The 22,640-nt window shown below is 39.8% G+C and overlaps 2 protein-coding genes across 5 annotated transcripts in view; one reads left to right on the forward strand and one right to left on the reverse strand.

The window, feature by feature from the left end:
* wrap73 (WD repeat containing, antisense to TP73) overlaps positions 1-11,291 on the reverse strand; it is a 34,593-nt gene extending 23,302 nt beyond the window's left edge. For both annotated transcript variants that reach the window (XM_048614931.1, XM_020517235.2), the window contains exons 1-3: positions 10,952-11,291; positions 6,122-6,274; positions 3,837-3,953 (exon numbers count right to left, since the gene is read on the reverse strand). In XM_048614931.1, coding sequence (XP_048470888.1) covers positions 3,837-3,953; positions 6,122-6,274; positions 10,952-11,020 — 339 coding nt within the window. In that variant the 5' untranslated portion in view covers positions 11,021-11,291. The remainder of the gene's footprint in view (positions 1-3,836; positions 3,954-6,121; positions 6,275-10,951) is intronic.
* Positions 11,292-11,352: 61 nt separating this feature from the next.
* The window catches only part of tp73 (tumor protein p73), a 235,353-nt gene continuing 224,065 nt past the window's right edge, over positions 11,353-22,640 (forward strand). Inside the window, exons 1-2 of one of the 3 annotated variants that reach the window (XM_048615017.1) lie at positions 11,353-11,467; positions 13,518-13,725. Coding sequence is in view for 1 of the 3 variants with exons in the window: in XM_048615016.1 (XP_048470973.1) it covers positions 11,448-11,467 (20 nt within the window). In the remaining 2 variants the exon portion in view is untranslated. Of the gene's footprint in view, positions 11,468-12,255; positions 12,337-13,517; positions 13,726-22,640 lie in introns of those variants that run through there. The other 2 variants (XM_048615016.1, XM_048615018.1) reach the window with 2 other exon arrangements.

Raw genomic sequence — 22,640 nt, forward strand, 5'->3', positions numbered from 1 at the left:
TCTACACCTTGTTATCTCAGATTCTCCAGCATTGGCAGTTCCTACTATCTCATGGTAATTTATTGTCAGTTTTGATTCACCAGGATATGTAGATGCTAGAGGTACGTGTGCGCGCGCGTGAGATGCTTAGTTTGGTTTTCAATTGCTACTGCTTTGTTGTTTGCATTGCCCTTGCACTGAACCATATCAAGCTCAAATAATACACAATCAGTGTCATTATTCTTTGTTTGCCTTTTTGCATGGCTTGGTCCGGTCATCTCTGCATACCAGTTCTGATATAGAGAGATGCTATGCTGAAAATTACATCAAAAACTCTCTTTCAAACACACAATCATTAATCTTTGAAGAAAGTTGAAATTTTGATTGACAACTCAAATTACACTGAATCAGAGTGAATGATCCATCAAGGTCTCCTCCTCAGATGCTGAACATCACAGATACCAGTCTCCGGCCAATTTGATTCACCCTACATTATATCAAGAAATCGCTGAATATGCTGGATACTGCAAAGTCTACAGGCCCCGATAATCTCCTTGCAACAGTACTGAAGGCTTGTACATGGCAAGTAACATTTATTCCCAACAAGCACCACACATTCACCATCACCAACACGAAAGAATTTAACCGTATCAACGTGCCTTTCAATGGCAGTACCATTATTGAATCACCACTAACATTGAGGGGTGCAAGTGAACAAAACTGAACAGGCCACATAAACAATGATCATACAAAAGCTGGTGGAGTTCTGCAGTGAATAACTCATTCCCGAAGCCTGACTACTACCTATAACAGACATTTCAGATGTGTGATGGATTACTCGCAATTGATGACAATGAATGCCACCTCCAGCACCACTCAAAAAGCTTGATACCATCCAAGACAAAGCACCCACTTGACTGGCATCCCCACCCTCAACAATAAACACTCACTCTGTCCAACACTGACAGTGACAACATGCATCATCTGCAAAACGCAGTAAAGCAACATTACATAGGCTCCTTCAAAAGCATCTTCCAAACCTGTGGCCTCAACCATCCACAGGGACAAGGGGAATAGGTGCAAGGAACCATCAACTGCAAACTCCTCTGTATGCCACCCATCTAGCTTAACACAATATTGCTATACCTTCACTGTCACTGTGTCAAAGTTCTTGGAACTTCCTTCCAAACAGCACGCTGGGTGTGCAAACACCCCAACAACTGCAATAATTCAACAAGACAGCTCACCACCACCTTCAAGGGCAATTAGGGATGGCCAATAAGTGCTGGCCAAGCTAGTTTACTGCCACATCTGGTGAAAATATTTTTAATATCTTCTAACTTTCCACATCACTCCACTCATAATAGATTTCACAAATTCAGCCATTCATTGAAACTGACACCAACGTTAATAGTTTCACCATTATCACAATGGCAAGTTGTGGGCTTTGTTGGAGTTTATACCTTTTTTAAAAAAAAACTTCACATATAAAAAAAGATTGGTTTTGTGCCATCTGCAAATAACACCAGAAAGCTCATCATGTTCCAAAGCTGGTTGACAGCAGCTGAAACATTCCAACAGGTGCAAAGTTGGTAATCTTCACTGTACAATTCAAATAAAACTAGCAGTGCAAATAGTCCCAAATTTATAAGTCAGACACTGCTTTGTCAGCGGGGTCTTTTCATAGCTATGTCCGTCAGCACAGGATTTGACAGAATTATTCAGTACACATTCCACTGCTCAAAGCATTTTAGTCAAGATAGAATTTCATTCAGAATTAACAACATTTCAACTGCAATTTTGTATTGACTTTTAAAGATTCTAAAAGCATGATAATGAAGTACTCAATAAACTACTGCAGTCCTTTAAGTAATTCTCTATTTGTGCAATGTTTAGGCTTTTCTGATGGCTTGGTTGGTAATGTTATGTCACAAGACCAAAACAGATTGGAATGACATGCAGATTATTGCATGGGTTAAGAGGAAGGGTGTAGTCACAATGCTGCAGCCATCTTGGTCTTCAAAGCAGACTTGAGGAATTCACTAGTCTTTTCCTGTCTGTCAATTTTATATGATTGCAGAAGTTTGAAGATAAATTTTTGGTCTTTGCTTAATTAGATCTCAGATAAAACAACAGTACAGGCATTTGTTGGATCACAGGAAAAGGACAGGATTGGACTTGACAGTGTTAGGCCTCCATTGGTGATTCCCATACGTTGGGCCAAAGATGAACAGATGCTTTTGCTTACAGGATATACCTGGCCAAACTTCCACATTGTTGGACAGGTGCCAGTGCTGTAGCTGTACTGGAATAGTTTAAAAAAGTGCAGCAAGCTCTGGAGCACACATCTTCGATAGAATGGTGGAATGTTGTCAGGGCCCATAGCCTTTGCAGTATCCAGTGCTTCCAGGCATTTCTAGATATGTAGAGTCAATCAAGCGTAATCAAACCTCAGTCAAGATGTCATTTGATGTGCTATTAGCTTTAATTATTCTGAATTACACACTTAATTATTAACCAGGACGCTCAACCCTGAATAGTACCCAGTATACAGATCTGAAAAGTGTACTTCTCCGTACGTGGAGTATCTCCAAACAATTGTTGCTCGTTTAAAATGGCTAAATCTCAATATTTAGCTTCCCCAACCAAAGCAGCCTTCTTCAATTATGTTGCATGTTTGACCTTGGAAAAAGCATTCCAAAGATTGGGACACAAACGAAAGAAGAGGATATTAGTTGGATGGTGACAAAAAAAACAACAACTTAGGAACATAGAAAAGACTAGACCATTTAGCCCATCTGGCCTGCTGCATCTTTTCTAGGTCATGGTGGATCGCCTCAATGCTATTGGTCACACACTTTCCATATCCCTTAAATGTTATCAGTCTCTGGAAACTTAGCGACTTTCGCCTTGAACCTGCTCAATGATGCAGCTTCCACAGTTGTTTGGGGCAGAGAATTCCAACAATTCACCAGAGTAAAGAAATTTCTCATCTTGGTCTTATAAAGTGGGATGTTATTCATAATCTTAAAAGGAGAGATGACCTGGATGTGTTTAGGGAAGGAATTCCAAAATTGAAGTACAGCCACTAATTGTCAGCAAAAAAAGGGATGGCCCAAGACAGAAACTGACATGGAGAAATAGAGCGTTTGAGGGAAAAGGCCCTTTTAGACTGAAGGAAAATATAAAAAAAAATAGAAAGTAAAGATAAAAGGATTATACACAAGTTTTAGAATTTTAAATTTGAAACATTAGCAGACTAAGTGACAATGCAAATCATGAAAGACATGTTATGAGGGAGGAGAAATTGTTTCAAATAGGATACAGGTAACAATTCTGCATGGGTTAACAGTTACCAAGACTGTAGAATGGAATGCTGGCCAGAACAGCATTTGAAACACTTAAGGAATTCTTTTTAAACACACATAATACTCGATCCAGCAAAGAAACAAGATCCCCAACTTTAAAAAGAAGTGAGATTTTATCACATCTTGCATTTCAGCAAGGGTCCAAGTGTCAATAAGATAATAAAACAAAATATTTTTAAATTTATAAAGTTGATATCATGTCATTTTATACTTAATACTTTTCCAAAGCTAATGGTACCATTGAAAAAACAATTTAATTTTAAAAGTACATATTTTAAGATATAGGACATCTGGGTCAGGCTGTGTTATCAGTTTATCGTGGTATCTGAATCTCACCACCATACAGCACATTTTACGACTTACTCACAGCCATATAATATTGTGCAACAAACAGATCACATGGCAAACAACCACCTAATTCCAATTTAGGCACAAGGCTGCAGCCAGCAACAGTTGATGCTATGCTGTGGGGACATTAACCTTACTTACATGGAATTCTGTAGTGTTGAGAATGTGACGTCCATCTGGACTCCAGCGTGAAGCCACTAACCCAGCTGATCCCTCATCAATCTTGCAGTGCCAATCAGGCTGCTCCAAGGACCAGATCTGTTTTAAGAAAAGCCACAACCAAAATATTATCATGGATAACTCAATCAGTCAGTCAGTCAGAGTGCAGGCAATTCCCCTCTCCAGTTCAAGAGATAGAAAGAAAAAAAAAAAAAGAGCTATGCAACAAATATTTTAATCCATAAAAGAATTTTATAAGACAAAATGGACCATGAAAGGCTGGTGTTGGATATCTTTGCAAAGGTAATGGTGTGCTTAACTATGATGTCTTTCATGATATTGCAACTTGCAACAGAACGTTGACGTGGTAACTCCATGTGGGAGATTTGAGGGGTTTGTATTCAAAGGTAAATAAGATTCTATCATGTGTGGATGACATAAATTATCTAAACTTTAAAAATTACTTAATCCCCACAATGTGGTTTGAAGTGCACTATTTGCAAGTAAATATTAGCTGAGGAAAACAGAATAGATCAGCATGAGCAGTCAAATTCTTTGTTGCTCACTACAGGGGAAGGCAGTGGCATGGGGTAACATCACTGGAATAGTAAATTGAGAAGCCCAAGTTGAGAAGAAACATAAGTAGCAGGAAGAATGAACACTTGAGTGAGACACAGGGAAGTACGTACTTGGGAAGTTTGATCACAGTTTGAAAAGGACAGATTACACTTTGAAAAAGACAAACGAGCCTGACGCCACACACACACTCCCCTTCTCCCTAAAAATTATATACAACTGGACAATTGTTTAGAGGTTTGCTACTTTTCCCTAAAATATATATATTTCAATATGATATACAAATTTTATTTTAAAAAAAAATCAAACATCTGTTCTGAAACATTTGTAATTTAGCTCAACTAATTACATTTATCAAGAAGCATGTGATCATACAAATTTAACTCATTACATGTTCATATATTAATTTTACTGAGCATCTAATAACTATAAAATGTTAAAACTACCACTGCCTTCCAAAGGACTGCAGATGTTGGACATCAGAAATTTCTGGAAAAACTCAGCATGGCATGAGAAGAAGGTTCACTGGACCTAAAACCTTAACTCTGCTTTCCTTCCACAGGTGCTGCCAGGTCAAGTGAGTTTTTCCAACAATTTCTGATATTTATTGCCTTCATGTATCTGGTACATTACATAATATTTTAAGTGATGCAGTGGCCTATTGATGATGCATTATAAAATTTCATCAAAAGTGCAACCTTCATTTTCCACACGACACCACAGGAATTTCAGCTAATTTGTGGTCAGTGAACCAAAGATTAAATCAATCTAACAAGTTATTAATATGGATGGATGGTATAGTAACGCAAAGTGGAATCTGGTTTTCAGGGAATGGGAATGGGAGAACAGGAGGTAGGTCTCATGGACACTGAAAGTCAAAGAGCACATGAGATAGGATAGAACAGAAGCTACCACAATCATCACATCCCATCTCCTGCAACACCACCACATCCTCAAGATCAACATCAGAAAGCATAATTCCTTAGCTATGAGACATCTCTTTTCTCAATTTACCTCCCCTCGTCCTGTTTGCTTAGACGTTCAGGTGTGAATTTACACGTTGAGGAATTCGGGACAAGCTTTTACTTTCCAATTAGTTTTTACCTTGCTTGAGTGCATTTACAATAAAGCTAACTTAATTTTCATTACCTCGATATCTGCCTGGCTTCTAGCTTCATAGCTTTACAGTATGTTCAAGAACATAGCAAATTGGGATGAAAACACATCTATTTAAATATTTAAAACACTATTATACCAGCTTCAGGAATGAAGAGAGATGAATTTATTCACCCCTCTGTACCTGGTAATAACAATATGCTAAATAATGAATATTACCAAGTCATTTAGATGTACTGTTCAAATCATGTTAGTTCAAGATAACCCACCACATAATGTCCAAAATAAATCACATTCCAATAGTTCAGTAAGCATCACAAATTCAGAAAGAAATGGAAAATATTCAGGCTAACTCCTGCACAGAAATGAGAAGGGGTTAATTGATCTTTTCTGACTTCATTCATGTTTTTGGTCCTCAGCAGCAGGCCTCCAATTCAATAAGTATGGACATATACTGCAGCAAGCAGGTTACAAAATTATATGGCATACAACACCTTTTTCTGTTGAAAGATAAGTGAAAGGAAGTGAAAGGCACACTAAACAAAGAAAAATAGTAACCTACACAACAACATTACCTGCACAAGTCCACGCTTATACATTGCGCACAAGATGAAGAGAGAGTCTGCAGACCATTCAATATACTGAATCTGGTCCAAACAGGTGTACAGGTGCAGGATCTGCAAGGTCTGTGCATCACGAATTACAAGTCGGTATTGGACACAAACAGCCTGCACAAAAGAATCAAACACATTAATTCTTGAAAACATCCCACTCAATTATTTCTTTAAAAATTATGGTTGGATTTTTAATCCCGCAAAGTTCATTTCCACACTAAGACTTCACAATAAGATGAAATTCTACGGAAGTACATTGTGCTTGCATAATCACTGATCCATACACAAGTCCTACCTTCAGACAATGACACAATAACTTTTCTTCATCAAATTAAAAGAAATACTAGAAAAAACTTATTTTTAAACTTACAGGTGTGATCTTCAACTTCTTATTTAAAAAAAGTGTTATTTAAAGTTATGCAGCAAATCCCACAACAAAACTTGCTTCTAGATGACTATTTGCAAATATTGATTTTCGCAAACAGTTGTCCTCATTATCAAAAGTCTGTCAGTATCTCAAAGAAAGATGATACAAACCTAAATGTTTCTATTGACATACAGCAATAAGCTGAATCAGTATTACAGAAGTCTACGTCCCTTCAGTCATTCTCATGCTTTATACCTGGCAGATTTTCTGGATTGGTTGGTGGTAGCATCCGGCAGTGAAACTATATCCATCAATTTAAATGTGGAAAGCAGAAAAATAAACTAAAAAGGGGAATGAATTCAGTTTCCTGAATAATACATCATTTGCTATTGCAAAGATTTTTATTATGCTGTATTTCGGATTGTGGACTGCGCGGGAAAACGTTGTAACACTTATGCACTTGCCCGAGTACTTCTTAAATCTTTGAGATTCCTGCCTCTACCAGCCTTCCAGGAAATAAGTTCCAGAGCCCCACCAACGTCTGGGGGTAAAATGCCCAGTTGAAAACCCTCTAAATCTCTTATCCTAAATTTATGCTTTTGGTATGAACCTCTCAACCAAGTGGAATAAGTCCTTCCTCCCCACAATCTAGATCCCTCATACTTTATGCACTTCATTCATGTTTCCCTTCTGCCTCCATGGTTTGAAAAATAAAACAACCTTAGCCCATCCAATCTTTTGTCATCAAATTCTCCAGTTCAGGCAACATCCCCACAAAACTCTCATATACTAGAGAGGACTAGATGTGGCGTGGTGACCAAACTGCATGTAATACTACAGCTGTGTCCTAACTATCAATTTATAAATAGGATATGCTGGGTCTTATCTGATTTCCTATTCTATTCCTCTGCTAAGAAAGGCAGGCACCCACCATGCCTTTTTGATCACCTTAACTACCTGTGCAGCCACTTTCGGGTGATCTGTGGACGTGCATTCCAAGGTTTACTGTTCCATATGCTTCTTGGTATCAATGTTATGTAAGGTTTCACAGACTTCAATGAGATAACATTTAAAAAAAAACCCATGTTAAAATAAATAAAGTGCAGGAGAAACTCAGGAGGTCTGGCAGCATCTGTGGAAAGAGAAGCAGACTTAACATTTAAAATCCATTTCAATTTTTCTTCAGAACTGAAAAGAAGTGGAAATGTGACAGACTTTATACTGTTGAAAAGGACGGCGGGGGGGGGTGCAGTGGGGAGAGAGCGAGCAAGTGAAACGGAAGGTATAGGTCACAAAAGGGTTAGAGAATAATGGAGTTGAGAAATCAAAAGAGAGAGCAAAGCATAGGTCTGGAATAGATGTTAATATCAAGGCCAATAACTGGTGCCCAGGGCTTTAGTGTGCTCAGATCAGAGTCCCAGAATAGGAGCAGCACTGGGGTCTGTGTTTTCTGTGCCTGGTTAATAGCAGAATAAAGGTCAGCTCTGACCGAAAGCAATGTCATAAAAGATTGCCACTGGGTTGGGAGAAACATAATAAAATGGAGGACAAAATTAATGGTCTCAAATTATTGAACTCAGTCAATGTTGAGTCCAGATAATTTCAAAATGCCTAATCAGCAAATTAGGTGCTCTTTACTGTCTTCTGGATTCAACTTCGAGATCAAAACAGTCAGATGACCTACTCTTGCTCTTCAATTTGATATTTTGTACTTTCCCCTATGCATTCAAAGCCGGATTTCTCTGGCATTTTACCCTGCTGGGTAACATTGTCAGTGTGCCTCTGATGAAGCATTGGTGTTCTGTCTAGCTTGTTGATATTTATATACCTCAGTTTGCTGGAGTGGTTGGCATTACTTCCAGTTGTGTTTTTCAGTGGTTTGTATATCGGGTCCAGTTCAAAGTGTTTGTTGATGGAGTTCCAGTTGGAATGCCAGGCCTCCAGGAATTCCCAAGCAGGTCTCTGTCTGGCTTGTGCTATTATGGATGTGTTGTCCCAGTAGAATTTGTGTCCATCTTTGTCTGTGTGTATTGAGACCAGTGAGAATTGGTCACGTCTCTTGGTGGCTAGTTGGTGTTTGTGTATCCTTAATTTCAGTTTTCTTTCAGTTTGGCCTATGTTTCTCAGTCTGTGTATGTCATCTACATTGATATTGAGGACTGATTGCAGAAGTGGTAATGCAAAGGTTAGAATGGACAGCGCTCCCCACTATACAACCCAACTCTGGGTCCACTACGTAGATGACACCTTCGTGATCATCAAATGCACAAGACTAGAAGAAACCCACCGGCACATAAACAACATCCTCACTGGAATAAAATTCACAAAAATAGAAGAGAATGATAACCCTTCCTAGGAGGTAATGGTGGAACACAAGAACAACTGTGAACTCCAGACTAGCGTATACGGAAAGACCACACATACAGACCAGATACTTGATTACATCAGCAACCACCCCAACACCCATAAATGGAGCTGCATCTGGACATTATTCAAACGGATCACATCACACTGCAACAATCCGGAATTGCACAAAGCACTACAGGAGCACTTATAGAGAGTTTTTAAAAAGGAATGGATAACCAAAAAGCACAGTCTGCCGTTACCTGCAACAGATCACAACAAGACATAACACAGCCAGACACACTAGTCACCCAACCATACATCAGAGACATATCAGAGATGGCCACAAGACTACTCAGACCCCTAGGTATCAGGGTAGCCCACAAACTAACAACCACCCCGCGACAGCTACAGACAAAAGTAAAGGATCCCATACCCACAACCAATAAAACTAATGTAGTAAACAAAATACTATGCGAGGACTGTGAGAAACATTACATAGGCCAAACTGGAAGAAATCTGACAATAAGGATACATGAACACCAACTAGCTCTCAAGAGACACTACCAATTCTCACTGGTCCCAAAACACACCGACAAAAGAGGACACGAATTCAACTGGGACAACACCTCCATAATAGCACAAGCCAAACAGAGACATGCCAAGGAATTCCTGGAGGCCTGGCACTCCAGCTAGAACTCCATCAACAAACACATTGAACTGGACCTGATATACAAACTACTGAAAAACAGAACCAGAAGGGATGTTAATCACCCCAGCAAACCAAGGCTTATAAATAACAAGCAGGCCAGAACACCAATGCTTCACTGGAGGCACACTGACAATGTTACCTAGCAGGGTGATGAAATGTCAGCAATTAAACACACTGGCTCAGCAAGCAAGTCTACAACCTCATTATTAGTGCCAGCTAAAAAGGGAAGCAGAGTGGTCGGCTATCAACAACTAGTTACTGACTTGATGGAAACATGGAAAATAGGCACAGAAATTGACCATTCAGCCCTTCGAGCCTGCTCTGCCATTCAACACAGTTATCCAACTCAGTACCCTGCTCCTGCTTTCTCCCCATAGCCTTTGATCCCTTTAGCCCCAAACTATATCTAACTCAGTCTTCAGTTGGACCAGTGGGCTGATGGGCAAATAGAGTTTAATTTGGATAAATGAGAGGTTATTGTGCTTTGGTAAGATAAACAAGGGCAGGACTTACACAGTTATTGGCAAGGCCCTGGATAGCACTGTTGAACAGAGAGACCTAGGGGTTCAGGTATATAGTTCTTTGGAAATTGCATCACAGGTAGACCGGGTAGTCAAGACAGCTTTTAGCCCACTTACCTTCATTGCTCAGACAATTGAGTATGGGAGTTGGGATGTCATGTTAAGGTTGTACAGGAAGTTGGTTAAGGGCACTTTTGGAGTAGTGTATAGTTCTGGTCACCCTGCTATAGACTAGAATTATAAAATTGGAGAGGGTTTACAAAAGATTTACCAGGATGTTACCAGGACTGACTGGTTTGAGGTATAAAGAAAGGCTAGGACTTTTTTCACTCAAACATTATAGAGGTTTATAAAATCATGAGGGGGCATAGATAAGGCAAATAGGAAAGCTCTTTTCCCTAGGGTGGGGGAGTTCAAAGCTAGGGGGCATATTTTAAAAGTGGGCGGAAAAAGATTTAAAAAAGGGAACTGTTTCCACACAGAGGGTGGTTGGTATGTGGAATGAACTACCAGAGGAAGTGGTAGATGCAAGTACAGTTAGAACATTTAAAAGACATTTGGGTCGATACACGAATAGAAAAGCTTTAGTGGGATATAAGGCAAATGGGATTAATTTATGTTGGGAAACTCAGCGTGGACGGATTGGACCGAAGGGTCTGTTTCTTTGCTGTACGGCTCTACAAATGCTTTCTATGATAGAGAATTCCACAGGTTCACCAGTCTCCGGATAAAGAAGTTTCTCATTTCGGTCCGAAGTGGCCTACCGTTAGGCTACACTCCCCGGTCATCGGGAACATCTCTCCTGCGTTTACCCTATCTAGTCTATTAGGATTTAACCACACACTTACAGAATATTTCCCGTCAGGCGACAGCCTGCACAGTTGATTCGACTGTTTGAACAGTTCGGAGAAATTCATCACCGCGGCCTATCCACAACGGGGCCCCCTCCTCACACCGTCCTCGGCCTGTCCGCAACAAGGCTCCCCCTCACACCGTCCTCGGCCTGGGCCTGGGCGCAACGAGGCCCCTTCACTCCGTCCTCGGCCTGTGCGGCTCCTTCACTTTGTCCCGTTTGGTTGGACTAGACCGAAGCATCCACGCTACTGTCTAACTCTATAACGATGTTCAAGTTCCTGAGAACCGTCAACTCAAGAGAAGGGATCTGAAAACAGCCAGATAACCGGAAATGCATGGATTTCCGCTTTGATTGACAACGATATCCACCAATGGAATCTGGGTATAACGAACGGAAGCGGCTGCTGCTGCATTCTGGGAGATGTAGTTTGTAATGATTGGCGGGTGTGAGGGCTCAACGGTTTTCTGAGAAGATTTTCATATTTGGGAATGAGGTTCCTTCAGCAAAGGTAGGGTATGAAGAAAAGTGGTCATAGCAAATTGATCGAATACAATAACATGCTGCAGTATCTGTTATTTTCCTGCTCAACAGAGGTTCAGAGACAGTGACTCAAAATTCGCTATTTTACATAGTCACATTTGGCTTCACAATTATACATTTACAACAAAGTATCCTCAATATTTGCACAGTAATGTATCCTTAATATTTGTTTAGCCTGATTTTAAAAAAATCTAATTCATGCCAAATTATAATGCTATCAAATGAGATGAAAAATTAACTTTAACAAAGAAGAAAATCTAAATTTCCAGAGCGAAATATATCTTAGCGCACAAGCCATGATATTATGACGAAAGGATATTATTTAAACATTTGTATGAATAATTTGGCGCTGCAGATTGTGCCTCTTGTATGAATTTCAGTAAATTACCCGGTTTATTTCGATGGCCCATGAGTTTTCTCACCCAGAGAAGTATAATAACTTAGAATGGCTATCTCTATAAATTTATTTTTAAGCCACTCATCATATTATCTACATATAAGTCTTGCTCAGAGTGCTCACTTCCGATCAACACATTTTTTTATCCAGTCCAAATGTTGTTAGCTAAAGATTTGAATGTATGTTACTTCCTTTATCACTATTAGATCCAAATCATGGAATCCCCAGCCTAACATCATGTGGGAATTCGTTGCAACTAGAACTAGTAGTAGTCGGAAGAACCACCATTTTCTTGGGGCAGTTTGAGGGGCTTGGTCAATAAATGCATTGTTGTACAAACGACAAAAGAAACTATGAAACTTTCCTATTAGAGGAGGGGACATTGTTGAATTGTGGCCCACAGCAAACCAGGAGGCCTTTGTACTGAGTTAGGAGGCCAGGTAAAAAAAATGGCAGCCATAAAGTATGGAAATTTGAAAAATTTACATCGTGACAGGTAGTTTCGATACATGTAAAGACAGCTAACATAAAAGCAAAATATTGCGGATGCTGGAAAATATGAAATAACAGAAAGTGCTGGAGAAAGTCAGCACGTCTGACAGCATTTGTGGAGAGTTTACGTTTCGAGTCTAAAATGACTTCCTCGGAGCTAAATGTCACGCTGGTCTGAAGTGTGCACTTTATACAAGACCAATATGTATTTATTTTCCTGACATTTGTCTTACAGTCTTCGTTTGCACGTTATTCTGGAGAGTTTTGTGTTGCTATCTTAAAATTTCAACTTTTCTCGATCTGTACATTTGTGTTTGCTTTACTAAGTTGCTGACCAAGATTTGTCTATTAGCGAGACTAACTGTTGAGGTGGTGCTAACTTGTCGAGGTGACAGTACTTTAGATGAACCATTTCACCGAGGTCCTTATTGTTCTATTTTAATGTAAGTTTTAGATTTATTGACATGATTGACTAAGAGAAATCCCGTCCAATATTCATCTCCAACCACAATCATAACCAACTGCACTAAAATACATCGATAAGTTATTAACATATTTCCGCTCTCCGAGTTTTTCGACACATGCTTGCCCTCCATTTGTCTATATTAGAATAGTCGCTGCAATTCGAAAGAAACCCATTTTGTGAAGCACTTGAAGACATTATAGATAAATAATGCTGCGTAAACGCCAATGTAGCCTGTTTGCTTCTATTTTGCAAACTTGCCCTAGGATTTTAAAAATCCGCCGAGAGCTTGGATGGATTCATATTTCATATTGTAAAATGCTTCCTCATTTGGTTTTGCAAATTCTATTTGGATCTGCATTGTTTCTTATCTGCATTATTTTGTCTTGTGATTCGGGGGAAGAAAAGTCCGCATTGAAAGTCTTTTTTTTGTCATTGCCCTGTCCCCGACTGTTGTTTACTTTAAGCTTTTTCTCTCCCCTGTTGATTGTATTTTCTTCCCGCCTGGAGAAGCCGGAGTGGCGGTTGTGCCTTTGGCAGGCGGTACTCTCCCACTCTCTTTCTTGTCTCTGAATGAATCAGTCTTTATATATATAAACAGTCAGAGACTCTGCCTCTGGCCCCCAGCCAGGCGGAGCTGTCAGTCTCTACCCTCTCTTTCTCCAGCCCAGGTAACATTAAGCCATCTCAAATGCACTCTCCGGTTGCTGAAGCGACGGAGACGCCTGCTCTGATTTCTCTGCAACGTTTGGAATCGGACAATGTTGGTAAGTTGAAGTCCGGGCAACACGCACTTCGCCTGTGACCAGCAGGGAGTAAAGCGGTGGCTTGAATTTCATTCGCACGGCGACCTCAACAACTCATCTAACTCCAGGTGAGGAAAAGAAATTTTAGCACTCGGTGTCTACAGCAGATGTTGATACATCCGGATGAAATATTCCACTTTGCCTTTTCCAGTTTTTCAAAAGCAACATTAAAACAGGCTGTAGTATTTTTAAACTTTGAAAGTTGCCTCGATCTCTCTTAAATGGTTATTATTATATTTCATCCTGTGATTCTTCAGGTTACTTGATAACATTCAGTGTTTTGATACTATTTATGTTTAAATTATTCCCACCGATGTGGAGTGAAACCTGTGCATATTTATAATATATATTTGATGGCGGCAGCAAAAGCGTTTTCATTTCCTTGTGGTCGATGTACAATGGTCGAAGCCGTTCGAGAGTTTGTATAATTTTGGCTTTAGTTCGATCACAGAATTACGCAGTGTATTTTGTTTAGTTTGCTTCAACCGCAAATAACATCTAACTGATTAAATAATCATTGCTTATTGATTGTTAATTGCTGACTATTTATTAACGTTTTAAATACGCTGTAATGTCCAAGTACGAGCAGCGCACTTCAGTTGATTTTTTTTCGTGTATATTTAATCTTCCGTTCATAAATTATAGTTTAAAATCTTAATACATTAAACGGCAAATCTTCCCCCGAAATATAATGTAATTGAGGCTGTTTCCTGTGAATTTAGAAATGTGGTGTTCTGAATCTAGACTACATCTATACAGTGTAATTATTGATGTTAAGCATTTTGCGAGGATATGTATCGGAAGTACATCAAGATCAATCATTGTTGCAAAAATAACTCAATTTCAACAAGATACTAGAGAACAATTTTATTCCTTTTTTAATGTCAAGAGTGGGTGAATCCTATTAGAATGTCATATGTATATTTTTAAAAGGTTATCTAGTCTAAGCAAGCTCATGATTCCAATTATTGTGCATTATATAGGACATTGTTTTTCTTGTTTCTTTTCCATAAGAATACAGTTTAACTTGCATAACAGGGATGATTAATACATGGTATAAAAAGGGATAAGCGAATGAAAGCAATAAGGCAGTGACAAATGAAATATATACTATTGCTAAATATGAAACGTTATTGCAATTAATCCGCTGATCCAGCCAGTTAATATCTTTCTCCAATAATTGCAGTCTGAGTCTTCATGCTTTTTAAAAATGCAACTATTTTCATTAAAAAGTATCTGTGCTGCCCTTTTTCAAAATTTGTTTGCAAATACTTTAGCACAATGCATGTTAGGATCAAAGTTATAATGGCGAATCTTGCCTCATTGCTTCTCTAATAGTAGAAAATAGGTTTGCAAGTTCATTTTTCATGAAGATCGTTTCCCTTTAAAGGTAAAATCCCTTAAAGGAGATGTCAACTGTCACAGCCATGAATTGGTTTACTTTCTTTCCACTTAATGCTGCTGTAAACTTCTGCTTCCTAGTTTTAAATTTGCACTTGGCAATATTGGCAGATACAGGATTTTCTGTGTGTTCCTGACAGTTGGTACTTCTTGGGTGCATATGTTTATGAGCAAGAAAGTTTGCTTGTGAGTAAGAAGAAAGTAATTAATAAAAACTGAAGTGACGGCAAATGCTGGAAAATAATTAACATGCAGTATAGCATCTTTCACAACTCTGTGTCTCATAGCACTTTTACAGCCAATTAAGTGCTATTACTATAGTAATGTAGGGCAAGACTGCAGCTGGATTGTACACAGCAATGCCCACAAAAAACAGTGTGGTAAATGACCAGATTAGTTGTTCTGATGATGTTAAATTATGTGATAAATATTGACAAGGACACTGCTGAATTTCTCATTTCAAGAATTGTCATGTGACCTTGTGTGTCCACTTGAAAGGACAGGCAGAGCATCAGTTTAATGTCTGATCTAAAATACTTTTCAGTACAATCTCAGTATTGCATCATTAGTATGGATCATTTATGCAAAGTCTCTGGAATGGGACTTTAACTACCAAATGAGCCAAGGCTGACACTTTAAAGTAAAAGTAAACTTTGGTTAATAGATGAAATGGATCCAGGTAGATCACCTATTCAGAAGATTATCATGGATGCTGAGTACTGTTTGACCTATCCCTGTTCTGCTTTCTAGAATCATTCAAAAATACTTCCATTGCAAATCCAACTGGCCTTTGGATCATTCCAAGCTTGTCTCCTCAATACTTTATCCATTCTATTTGTTAATCGTTCTTTCTATGATGAAAAACTTCCTAATATCAATCATAAGTTTGCCTTTTTCTGAATTGAATTGGCAGTCTCTTAACCTACAATACATTTAATTCTTATGCAAAATACCAAATACTGTGTGTGGTAGAAATGTGAAACAAAAAAGAAAATGATGAAAATATTTAGCATGTCAGGTAGCATTGGTGGAGAATTAACATTTCAAGGCAGTGACCTTTTGAATAGAAAATGGTAAAAGTTTAGAGACGTAACAGGCCTTAAGCAAGTACAGAAGTAAAGGGAGAGGGGAGGAACAAAAAGGAAGGATTTTGATCGGGTGGAAGGCAGAAAATATTGAATAACTAAAGTAGTGCTTGAAGGCAAAAGGAGATGGCTATGGGACCAGTAGTAAAACAAAATGTGAGTCTAGAGTACACATAAGTGAGAAAATCAAAATCATTGCTAACAGCTGACATCAAAACAAAAAGTGGGGCCAGGAGTCATTACCTAAAATGTTGAGCTCAGTGTTGAGTCCAGACGCTAGAAGTCTGACAGAAATACATTATTTCGCAGGCTTACGTTAAGCTCCATTGTAAAGTGTACGAGACCAAACACTGAAAAATCAGAGTGGGATTGGGCAGAAAATTACAATGATTGGAAGTTGGAGTTGACGTTTGTGGATTAACAAAGGTGTTTGACAAAGTGGTCACCTGTTCTGCACTTGTTCTTCTCAGCTTACAGGAGTACACATCATGAGGAGTGAATACGGTATGCTAAATAAAGAAAGTACAAGTAAATTGCTGTTTTACCTCAAAGGATAATGGTAAAGGAGGTAAAAAGGCAGGAATTGCAATTTCCATGCTAGCTTTGAGAAAGAATAGGATAATTGAGGAATGGCTCAGGGTGTTACAGAGAGGGTGTTCTTTTTGTAATGCTCAGTGAGGACGGAAGGGAAAGATGTGTTTGGTGATGACCGCTTATTGGAAATGCCAGAAATGGCAGACGATAATCTCTGAGGGCTGCTGAGTTGGATGAGGTGCTGTAGTAGGGAATTCATAGTTGAGGAAAGCAGAAGACATATTGGAAGCACTGGTATTGAAAATAGCATCAGTAGAAGATGATCCCGAGAATGAAACAGCATTTTTACAAGAATGAGGTGGGAGGAAGTGTAGTCAGGGTAGCCATGGGATTCGATAAACTTGCTCTATGTAGTGATCAATTGTCCATCCCCAGAAATGAATTGAGAGAAATCAGAAAGGGAAAGGATGAGTTGGAGATGGACTATACTAAGATGAGGAAATATCGGAAATTGAAATCAAAGTTGATTAAATGTCTCAGTTAGTGGTGAGAACCAGAAATAGCACCAAAGTACCGAAAAAGTGGTGAAATAGTGGAAATGAATTAGATCGGGACAAAGAATGTTTCATTTGTCCCAGAAAAAGGCAAGCATAGCATAGCATATGGGTTCCCATAGCAACAGCTTTTATTTGTGCGAACTGAGTGGATTCAAAGCAGGAATTGTTCAATTTTCAGCCTGTGGGAGGAGGATGGTGGTGGATGGGAATAGTTTAGGGTCTCTGTTCAAAAAAAAATGAAAATGATTCAAGGTGACCTGGTGGAGAATGGTGTTGTATTGAGATTGAATATTGGAGAAAAGGAGAGGGCAAGGCATTTGGAAACTGAGAAAATGGCAGGGGAGTTGGAAGAGTTGTGAATAAAGGTGAGAGGAGACTGAACGAGAGGGGAGAAGAATAGAATCATGCTAAGATGCAGTCAGCTCTATGGGGCAAGAGTATGTTGAAAGAATGGGCAATCCTGTTTGTGGAGCTTGGGAACAAAGTGAAATTAAACTTCAGGATGAGGGGCCTGGTAATTGACAGCTATGGAGGAAAAATCTGCAACAAAGATAAAACATCAGGAACAGTCCTGGAAACAATGTTTGGTGGTGAGTCATGTTCCCAGGGAGGTAGGAAGAGGTGACAGAGAGTTTGATTTCGTCTTCCACTATGTCAAAGTTGGTTCTCAAAACCGCAACAGATCTACCTTGTTAGTGGGTTTAATAACATTATTAGGTTTGGACTTGAGAGAATTGAATGATGCAAATTCAGAGAGAGACAGTTTAGAAAGAGTGAGGGAAGCAGAAAGATTGAGATAGCCAATGACTCATCAGCAGTTCTTAATCAAAGGATCCAGAAGTAAAGCCCAAACAGATATATCTAGGTTGATAGAAGAATTTTGAAGCCATAAGAAAGGTCTGATGCAGTGGAAAGGTGGAAGTCTCCTGGTAGAAGAAGTGGTCATGACATTGAATTTGATGGTAGAGTGTTGGTGCCCCTTTGAGGTCAAATTCATTAAGTTGGAGGGAGCCAAGGGGATGAACCTGTGATCTACTCAGGACTGGTTCTTGAGGGTCAGAGAGGGGTTAGTGAATATACAGCAAGGTGTGAGATTTGAAGAAAAATATGGTTGCAGGCAGAGAAGGAGCCAGAAGTGCATTGGTATTCAAGAATTGTCGCAGCTTGTGATCCTTAAAACCTGAAAGGAAGAAATAAAGGTTTTGCTAACATTCAAATGAGGCAAAGAATGAGCTGAACTGAGGACCAGGAGAGTTTGAATAAATAGAAAGGTGGAAAGTGTATATGCAGTGATGCAAGACATTGATAGTGGATCTTAGGGTAGAATGAGAACAGTAGTGCAAGGACTAATGAACATCTTGGAAATAATTATTCATGGGGCATCTTATTTTTAATCCACATGAAATAAGGCTGAGCTGGAAATAATAGCTGAGCAAAGAGATATGAATCTGAGAGAGGTTTTTGGTAGATCGCTGACTTAACACAAGAAAGGAAAGATAAGCAATGTAAAAGTGATCAAAACTTTTGTATGAGATAAGAGCTGAGGGAAAGGTCAACATAAGAACATAAGAAATAGGAGCAGGAGTAGGCCATCCAGCCCATCGAGGCTGCTCCGCCATTCAATAAGATCATGCAGTTCCACAGCTTGATTTCATCTTCCACTATGTAGACGTTGATTCACAAAACCACAGCAGCTCTATCTTGTCAGTGGGTTTAATGGCATTGTTAGGGTTGGACCTGAGAGAATAGAATGATGCAAGTTCAGAGGGAGTTGAGAGTTTTGAAGAAAAAACATGGTTGCAGGGAAAGAAGGAGACAGAGGTGCATTAGATTCAAGAATTGTTGCTTGTGATCCTTAAAAGCTGAAAGGAAGAAATAAAGATTTTGCTAAATTTCAAATGAGGTAGAGGATAAGTAGATCATAGTAGCTGTTCTCTTCTGAGTTAGGTTACCAGTCTTCCTTTGGTATTCCTGAAGTGGAAGGCTTTTAGTTCTTTCCCTTCTCTCCCAAATATGCTGGTTTACAATGGGACCAGCAGTTCTCCAGTGCATAAAACAAATGGTCATTTTCATATTTGTCTCTTATAGTGTAAGCCATAGCTTTATAATAGCACTTTTACCTCTGAGAGCTAAAAACTTCACCATGTAATCTAGACAGTCGCTACAATGTATTACTAATGAAGTGCTTCACTGTCAGAAGTGTTGTATTTTGAGTCAGATGTTTAACCCAAGCCACATAGAGTCATAGACTCAGAGAATCGTATAGGATGGAAACAGACCCTTCAGTCCAACTCACCCATACCAACCAAGTTTCCCAAGTGATGCGAGTCCCACTTGCCTACGTATGGCCCATATCCCTGTAAACTTTTCCTATTCATGTACCTGTCCAATTGTCTTTAAAATGTTGTGACTGTACCTGCATCTTCCACTTCCTCTGGAAGTTCATACATACAAACTACCCTCAGTATGAAAATGTTGTCTCTCAGTCCTTTTTAAATATTTCTCCTCTCACCTTGAAAATATGCTGTCTAATTTTGAACTCCCCTACTCTAGGGAAAATACCTTTGCTATTCACCTTATCTGTGCATTTAATGATGTTATAAACCTCTACAAGGTCAGCCTCAATCTCCTACATTCCATCTGTACCCTCAGCCAAAGGTAAAAGATCCCATTACACTATTCAGAAAAGATCAGGAAATTTCTGGTGCCCTGAATGGCTATCATTTACCCACCCTGGCTGCAGCCAGCAGTACCACATAGCTTAAATACTCACTCATCTCACTGATCTGTAAGTGTGATATTGCTGTGTATTTTTGTCTCACTGCATGCCTACATTACAATAGTGATCACATTCAGGATTGGCTCAGGGATGTCTAATTTGTCCACTGGTGTCTTCACTCTGTACGTCTTTCAGGGAGCATGAAATTGTTTATTTACAATAACACCCAGTTTTCTTAAGGTACTTTTTTGTTTGCTTTCCTGGAGCTCCTTATACCAATGCTATTGCTAACCCAGCGGAAAGATTGAAAATGTGCCAGCAGGACGGTGTTTAATGCAGGAGAGCTGACAAGAGCCCATGTCACGTACTTTAGTGAAAATCCACCAAATTAAATGGTTCTCAAGCATAAGCACTTGAGATGTTCTTAAGTGGATAGAGATAGGCCTTCCTGAGGATTGAGGAACCCTGGAATGGAAATATGCCCCCAGCCCCATCCCAGAGGTACTGGCCAATCAGAAGCCAGCAGCAATAAATTGCAGCAGGTGTCACCAGGGGAGCAGTCGTAGTTGCTGTAAATGCACCCACAAGGTGCCTAGAATCATTGAGGGATCCAGACCTCAGCTAAGTGAAGGCCGGATAGGAGTCACAAGGGAGAGTAGTTGGCAGTAAGAACAGGGGTTGACTTCAGAGGATAGAACATAGAACATTACAGCGCAGTACAGGCCCTTCGGCCCTCGATGTTGCACCGACCTGTGAAACCAATCTGAAGCCCATCTAACCTACACTATTCCATTATCATCCATATGTTTATCCAATGACCATTTAAATGCCCTTAAAGTTGGCGAGTCTCCTACTGTTGCAGGCAGGGCATTCCACGCCCTTACTAATCTCTGAGTAAAGAACCTACCGCTGACATCTGTCCTATATGTATCACCCCTCAATTTAAAGCTATGTCCCCTCGTGCTAGCCATCACCATCCGAGGAAAAAGGCACTCACTGTCCACCCTATCTAATCCTCTGATCATCTTGTATGTCTCTATTAAGTCACCTCTTAACCTTCTTCTCTCTAACGAAAATAGCCTCAAGTCCCTCAGCCTTTCCTCATAAGACCTTCCCTCCATACCAGGCAACATCCTGGTAAATCTCCTCTGCACCCTTTCCAATGCTTCCACATCCTTCCTATAATGCGGCGACCATAACTGTATGCAATACTCCAAGTGCGGCCGCACCAGAGTTTTGTACAGCTGCAATATGACCTCATGGCTCCGAAACTCAATCCCTCTACCAATAAAACCTAACACACCATATGCCTTCTTAACAACCCTATCAACCTGGTGGCAACTTTCAGGGATCTATGCACATGGACACTGAGATCTCTCTGCTCATCCACACTACCAAGAATCTTACCATTAGCCCAGTACTCTGCATTCCTGTTACTCCTTCCAAAGTGAATCACCTCACACACTTTTCTGCATTAAACTCCATTTGCCACCTGTCAGCCCAGCTCTGCAGCTTATCTATGTCCCTCTGTAACCTGCAACATCCTTCCGCACTGTCCACAACTCCACCGACTTTAGTGTCATCTGCAAATTTACTAACCCATCCTTCTACGCCCTCATCCAGGTCATTTATAAAAATGACAAACAGCAGTGGCCCCAAAACAGATCCTTGCGGTACACCACTAGTAACTGAACTCCAGGATGAACATTTCCCATCAACCACCACCCCCTGTCTTCTTACAGCGAGCCAACTTCTGATCCAAATCGCCAAATCATCTTCAATCCCATGCCTCCGTATTTTCTGCAATAGCCTACCATGGGGAACCTTATCAAACGCTTTACTGAAATCCATATACACCACATCAACCGCTTTACCCTCATCCACCTGTTTGGTCACCTTCTCAAAGAGCTCAATAAGGTTTGTGAGGCATGACCTACCCTACACAAAACCATGTTGACTATCCCTAATCAAATTATTCCTTTCTAGATGATTATAAATCCTATCTCTTATAATCCTTTCCAACACTTTACCCACAACCGAAGTAAGGCTCACTGGTCTATAATTACCAGGGTTGTCTCTACTTCCCTTCTTGAACAGGGGGACAACATTTCCTATCCTCCAGTCTTCTGGCACCATTCCTGTAGATAATGACGACATAAAGATCAAAGCCAAAGGCTCTGCAATCTCCTCCCTAGCTTCCCAGAGAATCCTAGGATAAATCCCATCCAGCCCAGGGGACTTATCTATTTTCACACTTTCCAGAATTGCTAACACCTCCTCCTTATGAACCTCAATCCTGTCTAGTCTAATAACCTGTATCTTAGTATTCTTCTCGACAACATTGTCTTTTTCCTGTGTGAATACTGACGAAAAATATTCATTTAGCACCTCTCCTATCTCTTCGGACTCCACGCACAACTTCCCACTACTGTCCTTGACTGGCCCTAATCTTACTCGAGTCATTCTTTTATTCCTGACATACCTATAGAAAGCTTTAGGGTTTTCCTTAATCCTACCTGCTAAAGACTTCTCATGTCCCCTCCTGGATCTTCTTAGCTCTCTCTTTAGGTCCTTCCTGGCTAACTTGTAAGTCTCAAGCACCCTAACTGAGCCTTCACGCCTCATCTTTACATAAGCCTCCTTCTTCCTCTTGACAAGAGATTCGACTTCTTTAGTAAACCACGGTT

Source organism: Rhincodon typus, chromosome 31 (assembly GCF_021869965.1).
Source record: "Rhincodon typus isolate 14 chromosome 31, sRhiTyp1.1, whole genome shotgun sequence".
Taxonomy (NCBI): domain Eukaryota; kingdom Metazoa; phylum Chordata; class Chondrichthyes; order Orectolobiformes; family Rhincodontidae; genus Rhincodon; species Rhincodon typus.